Genomic DNA, 21,256 nt, shown 5'->3' on the forward strand with positions numbered 1-21,256 from the left:
ATTCCTCAAAGACATATAACAAGAAATACCATTTGACCCAGCAATCCCATTACTAGGTATATACCCAGAGGAATATAAATCATTCTATTATAAAGATACATGCATGCATATGTTCATTGCAGCACTATTCACAATAGCAAAGACATGGAATTAACCCAAATGTCCATCAATGATAGACTGGATAAAGAAAATGTGGTTCATATACACCATGGAGTACTATGCAGTCATAAAAAGGAATGAGATCTTGTCCTTTGCAGGAACATGGATGGAGCTGGAAGCCATTATCCTCAGCAAACTAATGCAGGAACAGAAAACCAAACACCGCATGTTCTCACTTATAAGTGGGAGCTGAATGATGAGAACACGTGAACACAGGGAGGGGAATAACACACACTGGGGCCTGTAGGGGTGAGGGTGGCAGGAGGAAGGAAAGCATCAGGGTAAATAGCTAATGCATGTTGAGCTTAATACTGAGGTGATGGGTTGATAGATGCAGCAAATCACCATGGCACACGTTTACCTGTGCAACAAACCTGCATATCCTACACATGTACCCTGGAACTTAAAATAAAATAATACAATTTTTAAAAAAGAAGGTCAAGGAAGAGAAGAAATGGAGCAGATCGAGTAAAAATTCTCTTTAGCTGGCAGGGGAGGATGCAAGGCTGTGCCCTCCCCACTTGCATTTTTGAATTTTTGCTCTTAGTTTATGCATAACTATGTGCATTTTCTAACAAGGAGTAACCAGGCTAGGAGGTATATTCACATAAAGTCAAGAGTTTCTGGTCCTTACAATCAACTCCCAGACTCTCTCCTAGGCTGGGAACTCCCAGAAGCTAGACCATAGGAACATAAAACCTACAGCTTGATGAGAGAATTTTCTTTTTACTTGCTACTGTGGACCAGCCGTTACACTAAGTAAAGTTCCTGAATTACCCCATTTCATCATCACAGCAAACCCTGGAGTTATCATCTCCTCCATTTTTATAGATGAGGAAATGGGGGCTCAGAATAATTAAATTACTGCCTTAAAGTCACAGAAACAATAAATATAATTGCGTCAAGGACCTTGCATCAGTCAGATTCATATTTGAAATCAACAGAACCCATACTAGTTAGGATTCAAGGGGGGAAAGAATTATTGGAAAATATTAGATATTTCAGAGGTTCTTTAGGAGAGCCAGAGAATCAACCTTGGAGGCTACACGCAATTATCTTGCAGATTCTGAGGACAAACCTGTTACTGCTGCCACCAGACTTATAACCTGTCACTTTCCCTGAATCTGAGATATTACTTCTAAGTCTTCTGTCACTGTAGCCTCTGAAAACAGAATGACCCCGTCCACCAAGCCAGATTCCACACTGTTTGGCACCTTTTTCATTTCATTCTCATCCACATTGAAGTTTCATGCTGGTGTGTCTGACTTGGTGGAGTCTAAGTCACATAACTTCACCTTGGCTGCGAAGAATGCTTGGGAAGGAGCTCCTGGCTTTTAACTTTGGAAGACAGGATTTATGAGATGGGAAATTATCCAAACAGAGAACGACACTGGGCAGTCAAAACAGCTTGCCAAATGGCCAGTGCAGAGGTCAAGTTGAATGAGGTACAATGGTCTTCTCATTTTACAGATGGGAAAACTGAGGCCCGCTGAGTATCTACAGTTGGCTGTACTATGCTCTCTTCTCCAATATTTTTGCCATGCCTCTTAGATGCATTTTGACTGCAAGACCTTAAAAGAAGTGGAAATTCACAGCAAAAGTGAGCCTTTCCATCTGTCTTCTGTGCCTTATCATATTGGAATGTACTATGGAAATTGTTGCTAAACTTTTATCTGATAGGAAAGGATGCATAACACATTTCTCCTTCAGATCTTGGTAAAGAATGGAGTCTGTGCAAATGCCAGTCTGGGAGGTAATAAAAGGGTTTCTCATGAAAAAGGTTTCTATGAAACTTCAATTTCAATGAAGGATTTCCTTGCTAGGTTTTGGAAATAGCATTGTTGGAATATTGAAGTTCTTATCATTGTAATTAATTTTTTAAATTTTTTAAAAAATTTACCTATTTAGAATCTAAAACTCTTTAGTAGAAAAAAATTACCTCCATTCTGAACAGTGTCAATCATAAAACATTTGCTATTGATTTTACACAGTATAGCAAAATTTATACAACAAAACTAACTTTGAAAAGCCACAATCAACTTGGGCAATGAAATGTCGTCAATTCTATCACTTTACTCATGAGCTGACTTGAAAGTCCTACAGGCATGTGCATTTCCTAAAACACTAAAATTCAGTTGGAGAATGAAAACATAGTTGGTCAACATGCCAAAGTACTCAAAATCTAAACTCATGCATGATGAGTGAGAAAATAAATAATCCTGTCACACAAAAAAGGTACCATCTTTACAAATGGCAAACGTATTTGCAGTATTTTATATCCCACTTAACTGAAAATTTTATTTAAAAACAAATAGATTTTTTTTTATTTAGTTGTTGTTGTTGTTGTCGTCATTGTTGTTGAGATAGGTTCTTGCTCTATCATCCAAGCTGGAGTGCAGTGGCGTAATCTCGGCTCACTGCAGCCTCCACTTCCCAGGCCCAAGCAATCCTTCAGCCTCAGCTTCCCAAGCAGCTGGGACTGCAGGCACACACCACCACCACCTGCTAATTATTTTTATTTTTTTGCAGAGACGAGGTCTCACCATGTTGCACAGGCTGATCTTGAACTCCTGGGCTCGAGAGATCTGTCCATCTTAGCCTCCCAAAATGCTGGGACTGCAGTTGTGAGCCAGCACACCCAGCCTGTAATTTATTTTTGAATAATAATTAAAGGTGACTAGCATGTGATATTCCCTCTAAACAAGGATTGCTTAATGTGGGCTACATGAATGATATTGAGAAGGGTGCTTAAACACCCCGAAAGCATATACAAAATTATGTGCACGTGTGCTTACTGAATGTGTGTGCAAGCTGTACACATACTTTTTTTTGATAAGAGAATTCACAGATGTTATCAGGTGTTCAAAGGAGTCTCTGTTGCTCATAAATCAAAATGATAGAGGGCTATTTTAGGTCACAGAACAGATTCTGTAACATATGTAATGTAATATGAACTTGAATTCAGGACTCCTCTAGCCCAGATCCTATTTTGCTATTAACTTTAATTTAAACCATGGAAGATATCCATCTTTTGCAAGGTCCTTTTTCTCCTCTGATGCTGTTTATACAAGGTCTCTAAGAGCCTATAAAGCAATGTTACTAGAGATAGACCTGGAATATTTGAAAACAGATTAGAACTGCCTCTTACCACCTTCTAACATCTACCAGAATCTTCATCAAAGAGGAAGAAACAAAGCCCTAAAGCACAAAGCAGTATATTAAGAGTGAGCATAAAAATGTTAAATTAACCACCAAACTTGTGACATTCTTTTCATTTTTACATAAACCTAATCCCAAGATTTCTGTATTGGAGAGAAATTCTAGGCTGAGACTCCTAGTGAGCGTATTAACCACGTCTGCCTTGTTACTCCTTATTTCCCTGTTGCCTAGTATAGTGCCTAGCAAATAGTGAGCCTTCAATAAATATTTTTTGAACTTAAATGAATTGAATTGCTTTGAGCTGAATAAGAGTTGGCATGTTAAGAGTTTTGGGTCAGCCATTATTTAAAGTTATTTATGAAGTTATCAAATGCCACATGGTCATTTCTCTTTAACTTCCATGCCAACAACCTTTTTATAAATTAAAATCTGAGTCAACAATTTCTTTCCAATACCTTTCTCTTTTATTCTATCATTGATGCTATAGAAATGGACAAGTAGTTAAATCTTTCACAGGGTGAAAGGTTGACTTTTAGGAATGTGTTTATTTCTAAAAAAAATAGTAACCTGGAACCTTGCTAAGGCAGATAAGTTGATATAGAATACAGGTGCATCTTGGACTAGGTCCAGGGGAATTCAGGGACTCTAGTTCTGGAAAGGCCACCTGATAAAACATTCAATTCACAATTTAACAGAGATCATTTAGATAGGAGGTCTCTATACTTAGATTTCATAAACTAGTAAGAATTTTCACACCCAAAATAATTAGGGTTAGTTCTCATAGGACTGCCAACTTTTCAATTTTTTTCAAGACACTAAAACACAATAATTTCCATGTACCACCATCATTTGTTAAAGAAATATCCTCTTAACACCAAAGGAAGCAGAATGATTATAATCTCAGAATAAATGACAGTCTTCAAAGTGGAATCAATTTGGCTTCATGAAAAATTCACAATGTTCTCTTTAAAAGTTTGCCTTGTCCTTTTGTTGCTGGTTGGCACAAATGTTATCACAAACCAACACTGATCTATGGGGTGGCATTTGGGAACCACTAATATAATTAAACCCCTTTGGGCTGAGGTTTTTTTGTTTCCTCCTCTCTATCCACTCTCCACCCTTCCCAACTCATCTTTTCAGGGAACGCTGATCTCGCTGGACATTTATTTGGGTTCTCTTGCCCTCTGGCTTGATGAGTTCAGCCCAAGAGAGACACAGACAGGAGAAGAGGGGATGAGAAGAGAGAAAGTCAGGCTATTTACTCCGCTGGTTCATTTCCCCTGCCCGCTTCCCTCCAACCACCAAGACTGCCTGGACATAGTTGGCCGTGGCTGTGTTCCTCTCCTCAAGCTTTCTTTCTAGACTTGTCAGTTTTGCTCTTCCCCTACCTCTTCAGGTCAAGATAAGGCAAAGGACACCCGTACTTCCAGGAAATGCTTCACCAACCTTTGTTGGTTCCTTTAATCTTACCCACACCTTCTAAATCATCCCTTCGTTTAACTCTCCTCAGTTTCTGCATTGGAGTAGCCATCTATTTCCTCCTGTCTTGATCAATACATTCTTCATTTAAAGATGAAAATGCTGAGACGCAGACAAATGAAGTAGCTGGTCCAAAGTCACATGGTCACTTAGAATCAAGTCAGATATAGACCATGCCTTCCAGATTACAAGCAGAGTGCTCCTTAGGTTGTGCTCATCCAGGCCACCATCCTCCCAGGGCCACCACCTGCTCAGCCATATAGATGGGCATTTCAACAACTAGTTGTAGTTTGTTCACATTTCTAATTTAAATATCTTCTTAGGTGACTATTGAGGCAAACCCAAACACAGAGGAATACTGTTTTCACTGGAGTGGATTAGAACCAGGAAAATTGAGTTTTTAAATATTTGCCTAAGTAGAAATCGGCAATTTAGTATAAGAAACTACTGCAGGGCCAGGCGCGGTGGCTCACACCTGTAATCCCTGCACTTTGGGAAGCCGAGGCGGGTGGATCACGAGGTCGGGAGATCGAGACCAACCTGGCTTAACACGGTGAAACCCCGTCTCTGCTAAAAAAATACAAAAAAATTAGCCAGGCATGGTGGCGGGCGCCTGTAGTCCCAGCTACTCGGGAGGCTGAGGCAGGAGAATGGCATGAACCCAGGAGGCAGAGCTTGCAGTGAGCCGAGGTCGCGCCACTGCACTCCAGCCTGGGCTACAGAGCGAGACTCCGTCTCGAAAAAAAAAAAGAAACTATTGCAAACGCTAAACACAAAAGAACATGAGAATGATGAAATTACCACTGTGATGTGAATTCTGATCATGAAAGGGGAGCGGGGAGAGATGAAATAAATGTGCCCAGGGTGAGGGGCTGAGGCATGGGTGGTAGGTTGGGGAGAGGATGATCAGCTGGGGAAAGACTTGAATCTGCATGAGAAAATGAGTAGGTTGCAGAAGGGTAAGGAAGAATAGGGTGACAGGTGCCTGTCAAGCAGAAGGAGAGAGGAATGGACAGCAGTAATGAATAGATATCAAACAGGATATTTGTAAAATGTGTTTATCTGGCAGGAAGTTACTGTACCACTGAGCAGGGGCTGCTGCTGGAACCCTGACATATTAGAAGCCTCAGATTTTAGAGACACTGAATTCTCCAAAACTGACCTATGTCAAAATGCTCTTCCACAAAGGTGAAATTTGCCATAACCACACTTTTATTTAAAAATCTTGCTCTTAAATAAATGCACATGCACATATTTAATACATTAACTGTTCTTAATTACAAACTTGACTGAATTTCCCACTGCTGTTTGGTCACTTGCTGTTACAAAAGTGTCCCCATGGGTATTTTCTTTTACTTGGGTTTTAAAATAAGCTAGAGAGTCTTAATACCAAATTATTCTCTTTAAAGGAATTGGGATAATGGAATTATTAACATTTATTGAGCACTTCTTCTGTCAAAGCATTTACCTGCTTTACCTCATTCAATTCTTAAAACAACCATACCATCACTCAACCTCGTGACCACATTCTTGCCCTCATCTGCACAGTCTGGCCCCTGACCATGGCAAGCAGAGCTCTGTGGCTCTGATCTCTGTCAATGTCCCAGGTCAGATGCATGAAAAGTATTGCTCAAAGAAGTCACTGTTATAGCCTCTCAGCATGAAGGACTGCCTGTTCTGGCACAGCCACCTTCCTTGACTGCCGAGCCTTTAATCAATCAACAATTATTTATCAGGCTCCTACTTACTGTTCAGCAAAGTCCCATCTGGCTTCTGCAGACAGGAATCTTTCTAGATACCGCACATGAAGTTGGATCAGTCAGAAACCTTGAGCCAATCCTTAAGGGTCAAAGAGTTTGTACAGCTGTCATTTTAGGACAGAGAAATAAAGGCTTAACAGCAAGGTAGAGGATAACGAGAAGGTACTGGAATAGATTAAGAAATCAAGAAATATAAAATTAGAAAATAATATGCAAATTTTCTTTTAAATTATCCAATGAGAAACCTTTGCAACCAAAATGAAGTCTACTCTTACAATGTCATATAAGATTTGTTCAGTTAGTAAACTATCAACCTCAACATCCATGCATAATAATAGTCAGGTGTCTTTACTGTAATCAAAGAGTTTATTGAATTTTTAGTGTTACTTAGTATCATTTTAGATTGATCATCTTGGCTACATTAGGTATCTGTATTTAGATAATAACTTTATATTTAGGTAGACAATTTTAAGACAAAAAGTAGAAATTAACAAAGAGAATTATCATTAAATTGTTGGAATTTACCATTTGGAAATCCATACACAGGTTCAATTCCCAAACACCTATATATTGCCTATATTTTCATCATTTTGATGTCATATAACAGACTGTTGATTAGTATAATTCACTTGCAACTACTTTAACCACTGAAAGTATTCATTTTCATTATTAATACAAATTGCATGTGTCCACACGTACCTGGAAGTAAAATAAAATTAATAATGGAAGTCCTATCTTTCTGCCCTTCTGCTATTGCACCTTGCAAAACTGGGACAATGACTGAACACATCTAACTTTTTTAGTCTTTGAAACCACATATCCACCTCCCAAACCTCTATCTTTATGTGTTTACTTATTTTTGAAATTGTTCTTGACTTCATTTTTGTTTGCCTTTTTTCTGTTAATGGGGTTACCTCCTATTTAAAAAGTGCTTGCTTTTGTATAAGCTCTTTCCCTTAAGGGAGTGGGAGAAGCTGAAAAGCAGGTCAGAGAGCAGGGTGTGCTCACTGCAGCTGGAGTGAAGGTGTAAAAGACTGACTTTGCATTCTCTACAGTTTGCTCAGGTCTTTCCCTGTCCTAAAACAGATGACAATTTCCTAAATTTGTCTGTATGAAAAGTCCTGTGTTATTTAATAACAGTCCTCGGTTATGCCTGTTTCATTTGGCTTTGACTTATATTGCTTTTGTCTTATGGAAATGTTTGTTCTTCTTAGCCGGGGAAATTTTGGGTGTTTGGAGAAGGCCTGGAGATATGGATTAGACAATCTTGCTGAGTCTACTCATACAAATTTTAAAAACTTCCTCTTGAGATCAAACATTCAACAAGAAAATTTTCCCTGGAAATAGCAGTCTAGATCAGGGATTCTCAATCTTTTAAAAATAGTTTGGCCTCATGACAATTCCCCATTTCTGCATATAATGTCTTACAACATGTATTCATCTCTAAGTGTAAATACACAAAAATTTTGTTTAAAGCCTTTTTTTTTTGAGAATTTTTGAACCCATTTTTGAAATTACTGGAACCATCAGGGATCCGAGGACAATTGGTTCACTTCCTAGTATCACCATTCCAGCCTAAGATATTCCTCCCCTAATGGCAAACTTTTGAGGGTGAGTATGCACCTGTAGTGGCAGAACTTGACTGTGGAGCCAGGCTGTTGGTGACGTAGCAATAGTTTTTTGCCCCTCCTCCCATAGAATTCTGTTTATATCAGAGGCCAGTGGCAGAGACTCAAGGTTCAATGTATAGTATGAACAATTACAAAAACTGAATGAATGCTGTATTTTTATGCCTGGTTTCATTTACCACCAGATGGCTCTATTGTATCATCAGGAAATGCACACATGTAAAATCAGTGGTCTCATAAGCTATAGGGAAAAAAATAAAGCAGAAGTTAGACCTTTAAGGTATGTAGGAATGCAGTTCGTTCTTTTTTTTTTTATTTCTTGTTTCTTTTTTTATTTATTTATTTTTATTTATTTATTTTTTATTATACTTTAAGTTTTAGGGTACAAGTGCACATTGTGCAGGTTAGTTACATACGTATACATGTGCCATGCTGGTGTGCTGCACCCACTAACTCGTCATCTAGCATTAGGTATATCTCCCAATGCTATCCCTCCCCCCTCCCCCCACCCCACAACAGTCCCCAGAGTGTGATGTTCCCCTTCCTGTGTCCATGTGATCTCATTGTTCAATTCCCACCTATGAGTGAGAATATGCGGTGTTTGGTTTTTTGTCCTTGCGATAGTTTACTGAGAATGATGGTTTCCAATTTCATCCATGTCCCTACAAAGGACATGAACTCATCATTTTTTATGGCTGCATAGTATTCCATGGTGTATATGTGCCACATTTTCTTAATCCAGTCTATCATTGTTGGACATTTGGGTTAGTTCCAAGTCTTTGCTATTGTGAATAATGCCGCAATAAACATACGTGTGCATGTGTCTTTATAGCAGCATGATTTATAGTCCTTTGGGTATATACCCAGTAATGGGATGGCTGGGTCAAATGCTATTTCTAGTTCTAGATCCCTGAGGAATCGCCACATTGACTTCCACAATGGTTGAACTAGTTTACAGTCCCACCAACAGTGTAAAAGTGTTCCTATTTCTCCACATCCTCTCCAGCACCTGTTGTTTCCTGACTTTTTAATGATTGCCATTCTAACTGGTGTGAGATGGTATCTCATTGTGGTTTTGATTTGCATTTCTCTGATGGCCAGTGATGGTGAGCATTTTTTCATGTGTTTTTTGGCTGCATAAATGTCTTCTTTTGAGAAGTGTCTGTTCATGTCCTTCGCCCACTTTTTGATGGAGTTGTTTGTTTTTTTCTTGTAAATTTGTTTGAGATCATTGTAGATTCTGGATATTAGCCCTTTGTCAGATGAGTAGGTTGCGAAAATTTTCTCCCATTCTGTAGGTTGCCTGTTCACTCTGATGGTAGTTTCTTTTGCTGTGCAGAAGCTCTTTAGTTTAATTAGATCCCATTTGTCAATTTTGGCTTTTGTTGCCATTGCTTTTGGTGTTTTAGACATGAAGTCCTTGCCCATGCCTATGTCCTGAATGGTAATGCCTAGGTTTTCTTCTAGGGCTTTTATGGTTTTAGGTCTAACATTTAAGTCTTTAATCCATCTTGAATTGATTTTTGTATAACGTGTAAGGAAGGGATCCAGTTTTAGCTTTCTACATATGGCTAGCCAGTTTTCCCAGCACCATTTATTAAATAGGGAATCCTTTCCCCATTGCTTGTTTTTGTCAGGTTTGTCAAAGATCAGATAGTTGTAGATATGTGGCGTTATTTCTGAGGGCTCTGTTCTGTTCCATTGATCTATATCTCTGTTTTGGTACCAGTACCATGCTGTTTTGGTTACTGTAGCCTTGTAGTACAGTTTGAAGTCACGTAGTGTGATGCCTCCAGCTTTGTTCTTTTGGCTTAGGATTGACTTGGCAATGTGGGCTCTTTTTTGGTTCCATATGAACTTTAAAGTAGTTTTTTCCAATTCTGTGAAGAAAGGCATTGGTAGCTTCATGGGGATGGCATTGAATCTATAAACTACCTTGGGCAGTATGGCCATTTTCACAATATTGATTCTTCCTACCCAATGAGCATGGAATGTTCTTCCATTTGTTTGTATCCTCTTTTATTTCCTTGAGCAGTGGTTTGTAGTTCTCCTTGAAGAGGTCCTTCACATCCCTTGTAAGTTGGATTCCTAGGTATTTTATTCTCTTTGAAGCAATTGTGAATGGGAGTTCACTCATGATTTGGCTCTCTGTATGTCTGTTGTTGGTGTATAGGAATGCTTGTGATTTTTGCACATTGATTTTGTGTCCTGAGACTTTGCTGAATTTGCTTATCAGCTTAAGGAGATTTTGGGCTGAGACAATGGGGTTTTCTAGATATACAATCATGTCATCTGCAAACAGGGACAATTTGACTTCCTCTTTTCCTAATTGAATACCCTTTATTTCCTTCTCCTGCCTAATTGCCCTGGCCAGAACTTCCAACACTATGTTGAATAGGAGTGGTGAGAGAGGGCATCCCTGTCTTGTGCCAGTTTTCAAAGGGAATGCTTCCAGTTTTTGCCCATTCAGTATGATATTGGCTGTGGGTTTGTCATAGATAGCTCTTATTATTTTGAAATATGTCCCATCAAGACCTAATTTATTGAGAGTTTTTAGCATGAAAGGTTGTCGAATTTTGTCAAAGGCCTTTTCTGCATCTATGGAGATAATCATGTGGTTTTTGTCTTTGGCTCTGTTTATATGCTGGATTACATTTATTGATTTGCGTATATTGAACCAGCCTTGCATCCCAGGGATGAAGCCCACTTGATCATGGTGGATAAGCTTTTTGATGTGCTGCTGGATTCGGTATGCCAGTATTTTATTGAGGATTTTTGCATCAATGTTCATCAAGTATATTGGTCTAAAATTCTCTTTTTTGGTTGTGTCTCTGCCCGGCTTTGGTATCAGAATGATGCTGGCCTCATAAAATGAGTTAGGGAGGATTCCCTCTTTGTCTATTGATTGGAATAGTTTCAGAAGGAATGGTACCAGTTCCTCCTTGTACCTCTGGTAGAATTTGGCTGTGAATCCATCTGGTCCTGGATTCTTTTTGGTTGGTAAGCTATTGATTATTGCCACAATTTCAGATCCTGTTATTGGTCTATTCAGAGATTCAACTTCTTCCTGGTTTAGTCTTGGGAGAGTGTATGTGTCAAGGAATTTATCCATTTCTTCTAGATTTTCTAGTTTATTTGAGTTGAGGTGTTTGTAGTATTCTCTGATGGTAGTTTGTATTTCTGTGGGATGGGTGGTGATATCCCCTTTATCATTTTTTATTGTGTCTATTTGATTCTTCTGTCTTTTTTTCTTTATTAGTCTTGCTAGCGGTCTATCAATTTTGTTGATCCTTTCAAAAAACCAGCTCCTGGATTCATTAATTTTTTGAAGGGTTTTTTGTGTCTCTATTTCCTTCAGTTCTGCTCTGATTTTAGTTATTTCTTGCCTTCTGCTAGCTTTTGAATGTGTTTGCTCTTGCTTTTCTAGTTCTTTTAATTGTGATGTTAGGGTGTCAATTTTGGATCTTTCCTGCTTTCTCTTGTGGGCATTTAGTGCTATAAATTTCCCTCTACACACTGCTTTGAATGCGTCCCAGAGATTCTGGTATTTTGTGTCTTTGTTCTCATTGGTTTCAAAGAACATTTTTATTTCTGCCTTCATTTCGTTATGTACCCAGTAGTCATTCAGGAGCAGGTTGTTCAGTTTCCATGTAGTTGAGCGGTTTTTAGTGAGATTCTTAATCCTGAGTTCTAGTTTGATTGCACTGTGGTCTGAGAGATAGTTTGTTATAATTTCTGTTCTTTTACATTTGCTGAGGAGAGCTTTACTTCCAAGTATGTGGTCAATTTTGGAATAGGTGTGGTGTGGTGCTGAAAAAAATGTATATTCTGTTGATTTGGTGTGGAGAGTTCTGTAGATGTCTATTAGGTCTGCTTGGTGCAGAGCTGAGTTCAATTCCTGGGTATCCTTGTTGACTTTCTGTCTCGTTGATCTGTCTAATGTTGACAGTGGGGTGTTAAAGTCTCCCATTATTAATGTGTGGGAGTCTAAGTCTCTTTGTAGGTCACTCAGGACTTGCTTTATGAATCTGGATGCTCCTGTATTGGGTGCATATATATTTAGGATAGTTAGCTCTTCTTGTTGAATTGATCCCTTTACCATTATGTAATGGCCTTCTTTGTCTCTTTTGATCTTTGTTGGTTTAAACTCTGTTTCCTCAGAGACTAGGATTGCAACCCCTGCCTTTTTGTGTTTTCCATTTGCTTGGTAGATCTTCCTCCATCCTTTTATTTTGAGCCTATGTGTGTCTCTGCATGTGAGATGGGTTTCCTGAATACAGCACACTGATGGGTCTTGACTCTTTATCCAATTTGCCAGTCTGTGTCTTTTAATTGGAGCATTTAGTCCACTTACATTTAAAGTTAATAGTTTTATGTGTGAATTTGATCCTGTCGTTATGATGTTAGCTGGTTATTTTGCTCGTTAGTTGATGCAGTTTCTTCCTAGTCTCGATGGTCTTTACATCTTGGCATGATTTTGCAGTGGCTGGTACCGGTTGTTCCTTTCCATGTTTAGTGCTTCCTTAAGGAGCTCTTTTAGGGCAGGCCTGGTGGTGACAAAATCTCTCAGCATTTGCTTGTCTGTAAAGTATTTTATTTCTCCTTCACTTATGAAGCTTAGTTTGGCTGGATATGAAATTCTGGGTTGAAAATTCTTTTCTTTAAGAATGTTGAATATTGGCCCCCACTCTCTTCTGGCTTGTAGGGTTTCTGCCGAGAGATCCGCTGTTAGTCTGATGGGCTTCCCTTTGAGGGTAACCTGACCTTTCTCTCTGGCTGCCCTTAACATTTTTTCCTTCATTTCAACTTTGGTGAATCTGACAATTATGTGTCTTGGAGTTGCTCTTCTCGAGGAGTATCTTTGTGGCGTTCTCTGTATTTCCTGAATCTGAACGTTGGCCTGCCTTGCTAGACTGGGGAAATTCTCCTGGATAATATCCTGCAGAGTGTTTTCCAACTTGGTTCCATTCTCCCCATCACTTTCAGGTACACCAATCAGACGTAGATTTGGTCTTTTCACATAGTCCCATATTTCTTGGAGGCTTTACTCATTTCTTTTTATTCTTTTTTCTCTAAACTTTCCTTCTCTCTTCATTTCATTCATCTTCCATCGCTGATACCCTTTCTTCCAGTTGATCGCATCGGCTCCTGAGACTTCTGCATTCTTCACGTAGTTCTCGAGCCTTGGTTTTCAGCTCCATCAGCTCCTTTAAGCACTTCTCTGTATTGGTTATTCTAGTTATAGATTCTTCTAAATTTTTTTCAAAGTTTTCAACTTCTTTGCCTTTGGTTTGAATGTCCTCCCGTAGCTCAGAGTAATTTGATCATCTGAAGCCTTCTTCCCTCAGCTCATCAAAGTCATTCTCCGTCCAGCTTTGTTCCGTTGCTGGTGAGGAGCTGCGTTCCTTTGGAGGAGGAGAGGTGCTCTGATTTTTAGAGTTTCCAGTTTTTCTGTTCTGTTTTTTCCCCATCTTTGTGGTTTTATCTACTTTTGGTCTTTGATGATGGTGATGTTCAGATGGGTTTTTGGTGTGGATGTCCTTTCTGTTTGTTAGCTTTCCTTCTAACAGACAGGACCCTCAGCTGCAGGTCTGTTGGAGTACCCTGCAGTGTGAGGTGTCAGTGTGCCCCTGCTGGAGGGTGCCTCCCAGTTAGGCTGCTCGGGGGTCAGGGGTCAGGGACCCACTTGAGGAGGCAGTCTGCCCGTTCTCAGATCTCCAGCTGCGTACTGGGAGAACCACTGCTCTCTTCAAAGCTGTCAGACAGGGACATTTAAGTCTGCAGAGGTTACTGCTGTCTTTTTGTTTGTCTGTGCCCTGCACGCAGAGGTGGAGCCTAGAGAGGCAGGCAGGCAGGCCTCCTTGAGCTGTGGTGGGCTCCGCCCAGTTCGAGCTTCAGGGCTGCTTTGTTTACCTAAGCAAGCCTGGGCAATGGCGGGCGCCCCTCCCCCAGCCTCGCTGCCGCCTTGCAGTTTGATCTCAGACTGCTGTGCTAGCAATCAGCGAGACTCCCTGGGGTAGGACCCTCCGAGCCAGGTGCGAGATATAATCTCGTGGTGCGCCGTTTTTTAAGCCCGTCGGAAAAGCGCGGTATTCGGGTGGGAGTGACCCGATTTTCCAGGTGCCGTCCGTCACCCCTTTCTTTGATTAGGAAAGGGAACTCCCTGACCCCTTGTGCTTCCCAAGTGAGGCAATGCCTCGCCCTGCTTCGGCTCGCGCACGGTGCGCGCACCCACTGACCTGCGCCCACTGTCTGGCACTCCCTAGTGAGATGAACCCAGTACCTCAGATGGAAATGCAGAAATCACCCGTCTTCTGCGTCGCTCAGGCTGGGAGCTGCAGACCGGAGCTGTTCCTATTCGGCCATGTTGGCTCCTCGCAGTTCGTTCTTTGTGGGGTTAATTGGAAGCAGCTGCAGCAGGAGTAGTCACAAGAAAACAGGACACACCCACAGCCAAGCTATAGGAAGGTCATCATCCTAGCAGGTACAAGGTTTTCCAACTTTTCATATTTCTTTCTAATTATTAAGTATCACAATAGCAAAAGAGTAGTTAGGAAGTGCTCTAGTCTCACAAAGGCCTGTGCCTTGTGTTTTCCTACCAATTTTGCATACTCTTCAGCTTGTAGCTGAGAAAAAGTAACTTTAAAAACATTTTGAGTCCAGGCGCAGTGGCTCACACCTGCAATCCCAGCACTTTGGGAGGCTGAGGCAGGCAGATCACGAGGTCAGGATTTCAAGACTAGCCTGGCCAACATGGGGAATCCACCTCTCTACTAAAAATATAAAAATTATCCAGGCATGGTGGTGCGTGCCTGTAATCTCCAGGGGCTGAGACAGGAGAATCGCTTGAACCCAGGAGGTGGAGGTTGCAGTGAGCCAAGATCGTGCCCTTGCACTCGGCCTGGGCAACAAGAGCAAAACTCTGCCTGGAAAAAAAAAAAAAAAAGAAAAAGAAAAAATTTGAGAGGCAGAGTCTACATATCTGCTAATTTAAGTCTTATTAGCCAGGCTCTGGGGAAGAATGATCTGATTCTAAAACATGTGGTATCTTTGCTTTAATGACATATGCTAAGAAGGTGAAGATCAGACGAAACAGGGTTTCTCTGAGTTCAGTTGACTCTGTTCCTACTGTTAGATGAATGTTAAAAACATAGGCATTCTAGGTGACATCTTCCATCAGGAATGTAAAATTTTCATCCTAACCTTTTGAAGTAAGAATAAAAGTTTCAAAGTAGTCAAATTCCAATGACAGTTATTTAATCTAACTTTCTAAAGCTGTTCATTGTCATCATTTATTTTTTACTCTTTTTACTTTCTATATTTTAAATAAAACTATTGTTAAAACATTTTGCTGTTTTATTTCCATGTTAAGAAAAGGGGAGGATTTGTGTGAGTTTATCAAGCCTATCATTAGTCCATAAGATTGTTTGAGATGCGCTCAAACTATCCATGTCAAAAAGTAATACTTTATTTTATTTTTTTTTAAAGAAAGCGTCCCTGGATACTGGACAGATGGCGTTTACCTTGGCCCAACTTGAGTCCTTGGAGATTTGCCTGAAAGAAGCAGAAGAAAAGGCTAAAGCTTTATCTGAACAGGTAACACCTGTCATGGGAACTGGAAACAAACATTCCTCAGTGTGCAGCATGGCAAGTGTAAATGTAAACACACGTTTTAACCTCTCCCTCTACTGATACACACACACACACACATACACACACACACACATACACATTGCAGTTATGCCCCCCCACCCCACAAACACACAGCATTCCATTCATTTTAGACATAACAGTGTTTACTTTAGTCTCTATGGAACTTTTCAGCATTTAAAACTTTTTTCATCTTTATATTTTATTTGACTTTCATTCACCACAGGCCGTGAGTTAGGCAAACCTTCTTTAACTAAGTGATTTTCCTGAATAAGCAAAGCATATTTGCATTATAAACAGATAAGCTCAAAGATAAAATAAAGCCTATTGGAGCCATGCAGAAGTAATTTTCTTTTATTTTTAGGAAACTTTACTTGGAAGAGAGTTTTTCAAATATTGACATCCCTCTTGGGCTTTTGAAACTTACCGAAGCAAAGCAGCAGGTGATAAGTGGAGCCTGGTCTGCCCCAGGTGGCCTGGACACGTTATAGGTGCTTTGCATGTACAGCAGCTCCATGATTTCAGAGACAGTGGCTGTGGGTATAAGTAAAGCTCAGACCAGGGCTGGAACATTTCCCAATAAGATTATACTTTGCAAATAGTGCAACTATTGTTGCCTTTCCCCCTGGTCAGAGAGGCTTGGCCCCAGGGGACAAACTGCTTGGAGTCTCGGTCCCCCAGTGCTCTCTTTTGGTGACAGTGAAGGGAAAAGGATGGAGGAGGCCCTACAATGTTAGAAATGTTTATTAATTTCTTCTGGATTGATACATTTAGATAAAAGTATATTTTAGATACATTGGAAACAAAGAATTTTAAGGTACTTTTAATAAAGGTAGTCTCTCTGTATAGTAAAACCTAATTGCATCAGAATTTTAGCAGAAACTAAGGAGGAAAGGTGCTTGTGTTATGAGAAAAAGTATAATTAATATATAATTTAGTGATACACACACAAATGCCCTTCATTTCTTTTTCAGCTTACCAAAAAAGGTACATCCCTTACTTTGGCATGTATTTATTGTTTACTGACTAAATGCGATTGATGCAAGCGGTCACAGGGGACTTGTGTCAATTAATAAAAATGTGTTGCCCTTTTGGAAAAGTTTCCATCTCAGCCTCAAGCCATAGCTCTAGCCTGCCAACTGTTGGTTTTTTTTTTTTCTAAAATAAACAAAAACAAGCCTCGAACTGTGGCAAAATTAAGAATTACCAAGAACATAATGATAAACATAAGGTACCATTTCAAAGCAAACAAACAAACAAACAAACAAAAAAACTAAGAATTTCAGAGTCTCCAAATTGGGAAAGATTTTTCAATGGATAACTAAAAAAGGGCACCCATGCTGGGATTAGGTTACACTAAGAAGGTATATAGGATTTTTTTTTTTTGGTAATCAAATGGCTTTTAATGATTTCTCGTTTGAATCAGTAAGATTGAATTCACTCATAAAAGTACCCATTCCTGCACTTTGGGAGGCTGAGGTGGGTGGATCACGAGGTCAAGAGATCGAGACCATCCTGGCTAACATGGCGAAAGCCCGTTTCTACTAAAAGTACAAAAAAATTAGCCCAGCGTGGTGGGTGGCACCTGTAGTACCAGCTACTCTGGAGGCTGAGGCAGGAGAATGGCGTGAACCCGGGAGGCGGAGCTTGCAGTGAGCCGAGATTGCGCCACTGCACTCCAGCCTGGGCGACAGAGCCAGACTCTGTCTCAAAGAAAAAAAAAAAAAAGTACACATTATTTTTGTTCTTGATGAAATATTTTTATCCAATGCAAATGTAACCACCCAATGGGTTCACCTTGCCCGCTGCCTAGACAGAATCGATTTATCAAGACAGGGGAATTACAACGGAGAAAGAGTAAATCACAGAGCCGCAGAGCCGGCTGTGCAGGAGACCAGGATTTTATTATTACTCAAATCAGTCTCCCTAAGCATTCAGGGATCAGAGTTTTTAAAGATAATTTGACGGGGAGGGGCCCGGGAAGTGGGGAGTGCTGGTTGGTCAGGTTGGAGATGGAATCATAGGGGCTCGAAGTTAGGTTTTCTTAATGTCTTCTGTTGCTGGGTGCGATGGCAGAACTGGTTGGGGCAGATTACCATCTGAGTGGTGTCAGCTGATCCATCCAGTGCAGGGTCTGCAAAATATCTGAAGCACTGATTTTAAGCTTTACAATAGTGATGTTATCCCCAGGAGCAATTTGGGGAGGTTCAGCCACAGGCTGCATGACCCCTAAATTGTAATTTCTAATCTTGCAGCTAATTTGGTAGTTCTGCAAGGGCAGATTGGACCCCAGGCAAGAACAGGGTCTTTTCGGGAAAGGGCTGTTATCAATTTTGTTTCAGAGTCAAACCATGAACCGAATTCCTTCCCAAAGTTAGTTCGGCCTATGCCCAGGAATGAACAAGGACAGCTTAAGGGTTAGAAGCAAGATAGAGTTGGTTAGGTCTTATTTCTTTCACTGTCATAATTTCCTCAGTTATAATTTACAAAGGTGGTTTCACAAATAGCTCCTAATATTTAAGATTCTTAGCTGGATGATCTCTTTGTATAATACCAAACAATTAGATGTATTTATTTTTTCAGTAATACAGCAGATTAAATATATAAAATGGAAACTGGATTTCACTTAACTTTTTTGTACCTACCATAAGTAAGGTGCTGGTTAGGTGTTTTGTGGGAAAGACATGTAAGCCAGAGCTTCTCTACCCAAGTAGCTCACAGAGAATAGAAAAATTGGAAGACATGGAGAATGAAAATAGGTGTTTATATGACTCCAAGATAAACTGCACAATAGCATTAAGTTGCAGGATCTGTACATGTTAATTGTACTAAAGGATAGTTCTTGAAGTTGCCAAATTTGCATAACCAAGTGAGTTTAATTGGAAGTTGGCCATAGTTTGAGGAAAGGGAGAGTATGATGTGTAAAAGCACATTGCAGCCATTTTCAATATTACATTTTTAATTAACTTGAGCATTTTATGAGATCTGGCTGTCTTCATTGTTACTGTTGAGAGGGGTCAATCAACACTGTTGTCAGAGGATTTAATCCTGAGATTTTTGCTTTCTCCAGTGTTTGAGTCTAGTCTTTTCCTTGAAAAGATAAAAACTTTAAGAACAGTCCTCTGTCCCCTATTTTAAAATTTAAGTCAACATTAAAAACATATGGATGAGAGGATAGGGAAAGGGGAGAAACTGACATTTCCTAAGAATGTTCTTGAGAATATTTCAGAATAGAACACCTGTCACAAACAATCAAACATTTGTCCACTGGGTGCCACTGTCTTCCTTACCAGGCCATGCCACTAAGGGATTGCAGTAAGACTGTCTTTAGTGTTGAAGACAAGGATTACACACACACACACACACACACACACTCTCTCTCTCTCTCTCTCTCTCTCAATCTGTGTGTGTGTGTGTGTGTGTGTGTGTTTGAAGGAATATTTTTGCCTGCTATACACGTTAAGGCTTTTTCTAAATGTCATTAATTTAGGATTTGTCACAAGGATGTTGGGAATGCTAGCTTGCCTTTACTGGTAACCCAAATTATGGGCTAGCCGGGTGAAGTAGAATGAGGTGGGGAGTGTGGAAGACACAAGAAGAACCAAGATTTGTGCTGGAATGAAGCAGTGGAAGCTTGCAATATTATCAAACAATGGATCCTGCCTTTGAGAAAAGGGTTAATCTCACTGTTATTCAAGACCTTATCTCTTAGCTTTGCCTCTGAGAACACAGAATTAACTCAGAATGGAAAGTATAGGTGCCTAGTGTTGTTACCTGCATTAATCATCTGTTGGTCCTGGGCCTCAATTTGTGCAAACTGGGCATTTCTAAGGTCTCCTTCAGCAAGGTCCACTGTTACAAAGAAAAAAATTAGAAATAGCCAACAAATAAGAAGGTTGTGGCCACTTCCTCCGATGAGGTCACACAGTCAACAGAATTCTTTGTTGGGCTTCACTTTAGCTTACAATTATTCTTTATTTCTCTGCAGCCAAGTCACTAATGTCAAAATAAAAGAAATATGGGATCAGGATAACTTGCAATTAAGAATTATAATCTGGGTTAGTCAAGGCTTTGAGAAATAACTGCACCAATTGAGCCAAAGTAGAGTGAGAAAGTGTCATTTGGCTCCAACTTCTAACCTGGGTTATAATGATAAACCACTCAACATATTACCAAGTTTTGCTTAAGAAAATACTTTATTGTATTTCCCGTAGGTTAAGATCAGGTGGGAGGAAAACTAAATGCCTGGATGTTGGGTAATAGATAAAGAAAAAGGGTGAATAAAAGGGAGAAAAGCTGTTAGGAATGTGAAAGAAAGATGAAAAGTAAAAGCGTTTCTAGAGAAGCCCATAAAAAAAAGTTTTTTTCATGTGTGCTGGCTTCTATCACCAGTGAATATAAGAGGACAAGGAAAGGGACTCTGGTGGACTGCTGTTTATGACCATACACAAGCAAATAGACCATACAGCTTTTGTGCTGAGACAAAAGATAGTGTCAAGAAAACCCATACTTTTGCAATGAAGTCTGGATCCAGATGCATGCCAACATAGAGCTTATGAGGTAACATTCCTTTTGGCAGCAGTGTTAGCCCAGAGTCTCTCCCATTTACCAATGGCTTCTGGTTCCCAGCTCCAGGTATCAGATCAGGGAGAGCCCAGGCTTTGTTCCTGCTCCACTATCTGCTAGCTTTATGGCCTTGGGCAATTCACTTTGTCTCCCCAGCTACAGTTGTCTTATCTAGGAGGGTGTAAACATGCTAGTTACATAGGGCTGTTGTGAGGCTGTTATTAAATGGGATAGGTATCTGTCCCTCTGTCCCTTTGTGGTTATTATGGCTGAATGTTTCTGTCCCCCCGCCAAAAAGAAAAAAAATCATATATTGAAACCTAATCCTCAATATGATAGTATGTGGTGGTGGGATCTTTGGTGGATGATAAGTTCTTGAGGGCACTGCCTCAGGAATGGGACTAGTGTCCTTATAAAAGAGACTCAAGGGAGCTCCCTCACCCCTTCCACCATGTGAGGACAGAGCAAGAAGCTGCCATCTGTGAACCAGGAAGCAGACCCTCATAAGACACCAGATCTGTTGGTGCCTTGATCTTGGACTGCTCAGCCTCTAGAATTTGAAGAAAGAAAGAAATTCCCATTGTTTATATACTAGCCAGTTTATGGTATTTTGTTATAGCAGCCCAAATGAACTAAGACAGTAGGTTCTCAAAAACATCTGTTTATTTTCACTCCTACCAGTGGTCATAGCAGAACTGTGTAGTTCTCTTTATGCCTTCAGCCACATAAATTAACGAGTTCCAACCTACCACAAAAGTCTTTCTTTCTCACACACACACACTGCCCCGCTCGCTACCCAAGCTCCCTTGTCGTAACTTGGCTGGCTTTTCTACTATCCAGTTTTCTCTTCTACTT

At 40.1% G+C, this 21,256-nt stretch overlaps 1 protein-coding gene across 3 annotated transcripts in view; it reads left to right on the forward strand.

Annotated features, from left to right (window-relative positions):
* Window positions 1-21,256, forward strand: part of CCDC192 (coiled-coil domain containing 192) — a 230,511-nt gene that overhangs the window by 30,838 nt on the left and 178,417 nt on the right. For 2 of the 3 annotated variants that reach the window (XM_031011048.3, XM_031011047.3), the window contains exon 3: window positions 15,674-15,781. The exons of the other annotated variant lie outside the window; for it this stretch is intronic. In XM_031011048.3, coding sequence (XP_030866908.2) covers window positions 15,674-15,781 — 108 coding nt within the window. The remainder of the gene's footprint in view (window positions 1-15,673; window positions 15,782-21,256) is intronic. 3 annotated transcript variants of the gene reach the window in all.

Source organism: Gorilla gorilla, chromosome 4 (genome assembly GCF_029281585.2).
Source record: "Gorilla gorilla gorilla isolate KB3781 chromosome 4, NHGRI_mGorGor1-v2.1_pri, whole genome shotgun sequence".
Classification (NCBI taxonomy): domain Eukaryota; kingdom Metazoa; phylum Chordata; class Mammalia; order Primates; family Hominidae; genus Gorilla; species Gorilla gorilla.